This window comes from Plecotus auritus, assembly GCF_963455305.1.
Source record: "Plecotus auritus genome assembly, chromosome: 9".
NCBI classification, from domain to species: Eukaryota; Metazoa; Chordata; class Mammalia; order Chiroptera; family Vespertilionidae; genus Plecotus; species Plecotus auritus.
Genome location: NC_137783.1, coordinates 136528630 through 136534589, shown reverse-complemented (window position 1 = coordinate 136534589; position 5960 = coordinate 136528630). Strand labels below are relative to the sequence as shown.

General features: G+C 37.3%; 1 protein-coding gene and 1 pseudogene across 2 annotated transcripts; both read left to right on the top strand.

Annotated features, from left to right (window-relative positions):
* Positions 1 to 307: 307 nt before the first annotated feature.
* On the top strand, positions 308 to 1297 carry LOC308258096 (olfactory receptor 8J1-like; the record flags this gene model as incomplete). Its single annotated transcript, XM_080688351.1, has 1 exon — positions 308 to 1297. Exon 1 carries the CDS (start codon positions 350 to 352, stop codon positions 1295 to 1297), a length of 948 nt encoding a protein of 315 aa, XP_080544477.1. The 5' UTR covers positions 308 to 349.
* A 3326-nt stretch (positions 1298 to 4623) lies between these two features.
* On the top strand, positions 4624 to 5583 carry LOC308257994 (olfactory receptor 8U1-like; annotated as a pseudogene). Its single transcript has one exon. The product of its transcript is annotated as an olfactory receptor 8U1-like (transcript).
* The last annotated feature ends 377 nt before the right edge of the window (positions 5584 to 5960 follow it).

The following is a 5960-nucleotide window of genomic DNA, read 5'->3' as shown; positions in this document are numbered from 1 at the left end:
TACTATTTCTCTAGCCTTTCTTCCATTCAATACAAGAGACTTCAGATGAATCATGGCTTCAAATGTTTGTTTGCAAACCAATAACATCCTCATAATTTGTAGGAAGTAAATCCTCAACATTTATAATGCTGGATCATCTGTTTAAATTGATGTACTTGCTTTTTCTCTCTCTCAAATGATTGAAATGTTTATTTATTAGATCTAGAAACTTTAATAACTGAGTTAGAATTACACATGATTCCAGGAAATTTCACCTAAGAAATTGCCTTTGCCATCTAATGGCAGTCTCTTAAACTTTCTAACCACGTCTCCCTTTTTGCCCCAAACAGATGAATTCCCAAACTCATTCATGGCTCCCGAAAACTTCACCTGGGTCACTGAGTTTATTCTCATAGGTGTCTCGGGCAGTCCAGATCTCCAGATTCCACTCTTCTTTGTTTTCCTGGTCATCTATGGGCTGACCTTGGCTGGGAACCTGAGCATCATCACTCTCACCAGTGTTGACTCTCGACTTCAGACCCCCATGTACTTTTTCCTCCGGCACTTGGCTATCATCAACCTTGGCAACTCCACTGTCATTGCCCCTAAAATGCTGATCAACTTTTTAGTAAGAAAGAAAACCATCTCCTACTATGAATGTGCCACCCAGCTGGGAGGGTTTTTGGTTTTCATTGTAGCTGAGGTTTCCATGTTAGCCGTGATGGCCTATGACCGCTACGTGGCCATTTGTAATCCCCTGCTCTACATGGTGGTTTTAGCTCGCCAGATCTGCCTTCTGCTAGTGTCACTCACTTATGCCTATAGCTTTTCCACAGCTATTGTGACATCATCTTCTGTATTCTCTATGTCTTACTGCTCTTCCAATGTGATCAATCATTTTTACTGTGATACTGTCCCTCTGTTAGCCTTGTCCTGCTCTGATACTTATTTCCCAGAAACAGTCATTTTTGTATCTGCAGCTACAAATTTGGTTTGTTCCATGACTATAGTTCTAGTATCATATTTCAACATTGTTCTATCCATTTTAAGGATACGTTCATCAGAAGGAAGGAAAAAAGCCTTTTCCACATGTGCTTCCCATATGACAGCCATCACAATTTTCTATGGGACACTACTATCCATGTATTTGCAGCCTCGAACTAGCCATTCACTGGACACTGATAAAATGGCTTCTGTGTTTTACACACTTGTGATCCCCATGCTGAATCCCATGATATATAGCCTGAGGAATAAGGACGTGAAGGCTGCGTTAAAGAGATTGCTGACAAATGTATTCTGTTCTTTTAAATCAATGTGATTTTAGAACTCTGTAGGTGAGTGAAGAGATGGGTAAGATAGGCTGCCACTGTGTCAGAGAAAGTAAAGGTCAGGTGGCTGACTCACAGGTTTCCAAGTAATCCTTGGAATTAAAAGAGGCTAAGATTTGGGAATTAAAAAATAAACTAACGGTATTGTAGTTATGTGGTTAATACAGAGGCTAGGTATTAGTCACGAACTTTGCTAAGGGTTGTGCAGATATGTAAATTGAAATAATTATTTCTGGGAGTCAGGAGAAAAATAAGAAAATAATTAAATAAGTTAAAACTGAGCAATAAAATGTGAATTAGAAAAGTAAGTCATTCAATCTTTCTTATATATTTCCTAATAATAGAGAAACATGTAAATTGACCATACCTCCACTATGCCCACAGCCAATCACCGTGAGTATGCAAATTAACCCAATAAAGATGGTGGCTAATTTGCATACATACCTGGGTCCCGGGAACCTCCTCGGCACCCAGGTCACTCCCAGCCAGCCATGCCATGGAAGCTTTGGGCTTGAGAGACGGGGGTACCCGGGGCGGAGGCTGTAGGCTTGGGAAGTGGCCGAGCCTGGAAACAGAGGGAAGGGGAAAAAATCAATGGAAACACATCCTCAGGTGAGGATAAAAAGAAAAATAAAGAAAGAAATGTCATATCTTATGAAAGGCACATCTTGAAAATGCCTAAAGAAAGTTCTCATTTTTTCATGGTGAAGGGACTGGAGTCCATGTTGATGAAAATACCTTGGTGCCTGCGGTGACTGGCAGTGGCTGCAGTAGTGGGGTGATGGGGCTGGCGCCTTCCCCTGATCTGCCCAGTCACCTCCCACAAAGGGAGGCTAGACTGCTCCAACAGGAAGCAGCCCTAAGCCATCAGTAGGACATCCCCTGAGGGCTCCCAGTATGTGAGAGGGGGCAGGCTAGGCTGAGGGACCCCTCCCCAGTGCACGAATTTCATGCACCAGGCCCCTAGTATAATATATATATATATATATATATATATATATATATATATATATAATCAGTATATATATTAGACAATGATATTAGACAAAGGTCACCACAATGTTCCTAGAGATATTTTCCAAAACAAAAAATATAACTTAAGAATAAGGGGAAGAAATATTCAAACATAATTATTATTATAGTAATCTTACATTAATAAAAAATTGATATTTTATTCCTAATTACCATCTAGAAGAGGCTGTAATAGTAAATGGGAAAAAACAAAGAGACAGCATGGCTCTCAATCATAAAGTGTCTACATATATCAGGGGAAGAGGTATGAAACAGATGGTTGTTATAAATGTGAGAAGAAATATAAGGGAAGTATGTCTAAAGTGATTCTAGAACACAAATATGAAATATGGTAACTCAACATGGGCAGTGTCTCTTCAATGAAGAGGTGATATTTCCACAGGTTTTGAAGGATAAATAGAATTTTCCCTCTAACTATCCTTTTTGTTTGTTTGTAGGGAAGGGGACTAGGAATGGCAAGGAAAGAAGTAGAGAAGCATGGAGAGAATATTGTTATTGACAAATAGAGACCAGTTATATTAATGATACCAATGGATGTCCATGGATATTGGAACAGTTGAGTGGAGTTGGGGTTATAAAAATTTTTAGGGATAAGATTGCCCCTAAAAAGTCACATATGCTTTCAAATGTAATTCATACTTTATTTTTTATGAAGTAAAATGGCTTGTATGTACAAATGTCAGAGCTTTGTTTTGTTTTGTTTTGTTTTTTGTTCTGAAAGTAGGAAAAAAAAATGAGAGGAAAAGAGACCAGAAAAATAAAATAAAAAATTGGATAAAGCTTTCATTCTTTGTAGTCTACTATATTGTCTGTTTTTTCAATGCTCTATCTTCAGACTCCAGTGTCTGGAAATTAATATTTCCCAACATATATTATTAAATGAGGGAATGAGTGGATTGAAATAGACACCAAAAGAAGTGACAATTAGACATCATCAAGACAGAATATGCAGATCACCGTGGGAAGTGTCTCTTGGAGCTGTTTATAGATCTATTATGTATCTGCTTTTATGTTGGTGAAAATGGTGATGGTCTTCTGTTGATAAAGTTTAGCTTTTGAAACTGTGCTTGTAACTACTAGTAGATGATGAACTCAATTTTTAGAATCTTGATCAGAATAATTTGATTTAAGTAAAATAGAGCAGATTGCAGTAGAGCACAAAAGAACATGCAAGATAAGTGCATGCCACATAATGAGAGTATTATGGATGTACCAGTAGCTCCATGCTTTCAGACTCTGTTTTTGCCACAGACCACAAGAAATTTATAAATCAGCTTTCAAAGAGACATACATTTCTGAATTTCTTAGAAAGAAAACATTAAGTTTATTCTAAATTACAATATATCATAAAAATATATGAGTATTTATTTTCTTTGATCATGCAAGTTTATCTTTTAGAGATAAAGATGTTTGTTCAATACTATAGCAATCAAAACCTAGAAATAATTTAAGTTTCTAATAACAGAATAAATAAGATATGCAATATTGACAGTATAGTAATGAGGTGTGGACTTTTGAGTCAGAAACAAGTGGATATGAAACCCAACTAACTGTATTTACAGCAGCCATCTAATTTTGTTTTGGGTGTTTCTTTTCCAATCTCCTCTTCCTCATCTGTACAATGAGCATAATAATGTGGTTTCGACTTAAAGTTCAGTGAGATGAAATGATGTAAATAATTGCCTTATTGCACCTCCTGTACTTACACATTTTAGTATTTGCATTATTAGCATGACTATAAGGATTATTTTGTAAACTGTAGTAACCTTAAAGTGATAAATTATTACAATTATATATATATATATATATATGTGTGTGTGTGTGTGTGTGTGTGTTATGTTATGTTTCTGACAGTGTTGGGACAATGTGGAGCTGTGTCTGGATAGGTACAATGACATCTGTCACAGTGGTGCCACTGCAGATTTGTTTTCTTTTATGCTATTTATGTTAACATATTTTCAATAAAAAATCCATTTAACAAGGCAGCTTATAGTTTTAAATAACTTAATGGATAAGTACTTTGAATAGAAACCAAGGCAAGGTGGACTATTGCAAAAGCACCCATCTTTGTGTATACAATGGGTTTGGGAGAGGAGACATATGCTTGTCCCACATATATCTCTGTCTGCCATCCATCCTGTTCCCAATATCCCAGTATGCTAGCAGTCTCTATTAGCAACAAAACTTCTTTACAAGGCACTAAAGTATAAAATACCTCTAGTGGGGATGGTAACTTGAATTTTCCTCTTTTCTTTACTCCCTCACGCAGATGCCTTGAAGAGATATGGCCCATATTAATTGCACCCAAGTACAGGAGTTTATTTTTGTGGGCCTCAAGAATCAAAAGGAGTGGAAGATGCCTCTTTTTGTGGTTTTCTGAACCGTCTACCTCTTCACAGTAGTAGGCAATCTAGGTTTGATCCTAGTTATTAAAACAGATGCAAAACTCAACACACCAATGTACTTCTTTCTTAGCAACCTGGCTTTTGTTGATATCTGTTATGCTTCTGTCATTACATCCAAAATGCTTGGGAATTTCTTATACAAACAAAATGTTATCTCCTTCAATGCCTGTGCTGCTCAGTTAGGCTGTTTCCTCACTTTCATGGTATCTGAGTGTTTGCTACTCGCTTCCATGGCCTATGACCGATATGTGACCATTTGTAACCCCCTCCTCTATATGGTTGTGATGTCCACAGGAATCTGCATTCAGCTTGTGGCTGTCCCCTACAGCTATAGCTTCCTCGTTGCACTGTTTCATACCATCCTCACCTTTCGCCTCTCCTATTGCCACTCTAATGTCATCAATCATTTCTATTGTGATGACATGCCTCTCCTCAGGCTAACTTACTCAGACACACACTCCAAATAGCTATGGATCTTTGCCTGTGCTGGTATCATGTTCATTTCCTCTGTTCTCATTGTCTTAGTCTCCTACATGTTTATTATGTTTGCCATCCTGAGGATGCGCTCAGCTGAGGGAAGACGCAAGGCTTTCTCCACGTGTGGCTCTCACATGCTGGCAGTCACCATATTCTATGGGACCCTGATCTTTATGTACTTACAGCCAAGCTCTAACCATTCCCTTGACACAGATAAGACGGCCTCTGTCTTCTACACAGTGATCATTCCTATGCTGAACCCCTTGATCTACAGTCTCAGGAATAAGGATATGAAAGACGCCTTGAAGAAAGTCACCATCAATAGAAACCAGGCTCCTGGGTTCCTGAAATTTAAAAAATGATTTGACTATACAAAAGTGACCTGTCCTTACTGATCTTTTTTCTCCTCTAATAATAAAACTAGTTGAGTGTCTTGATCTTAGTTGGTTCTAAATAAAGATTTGTTCACTGTAAAATGAAATCATTCTCTCAATTCTTTGTATACAAGTTTGGCTTAAAATTATAATTTATGTGTAGCAACCACTGTAAGAATTTACATTGTGTTATTTATGAAATTAAAAAAAACCCGTATATTTGAAATTCTATTATCTCATTTGCTAGTTACATAACTAGTTATTGGCCAAAAATAAACAAAAGTGAAGGCACTCTGAATACTCAGTTTAGGATTATAAGAGCGTTTTAACATACTTATGAGTGCTTTAATAATATTTCAAATTAA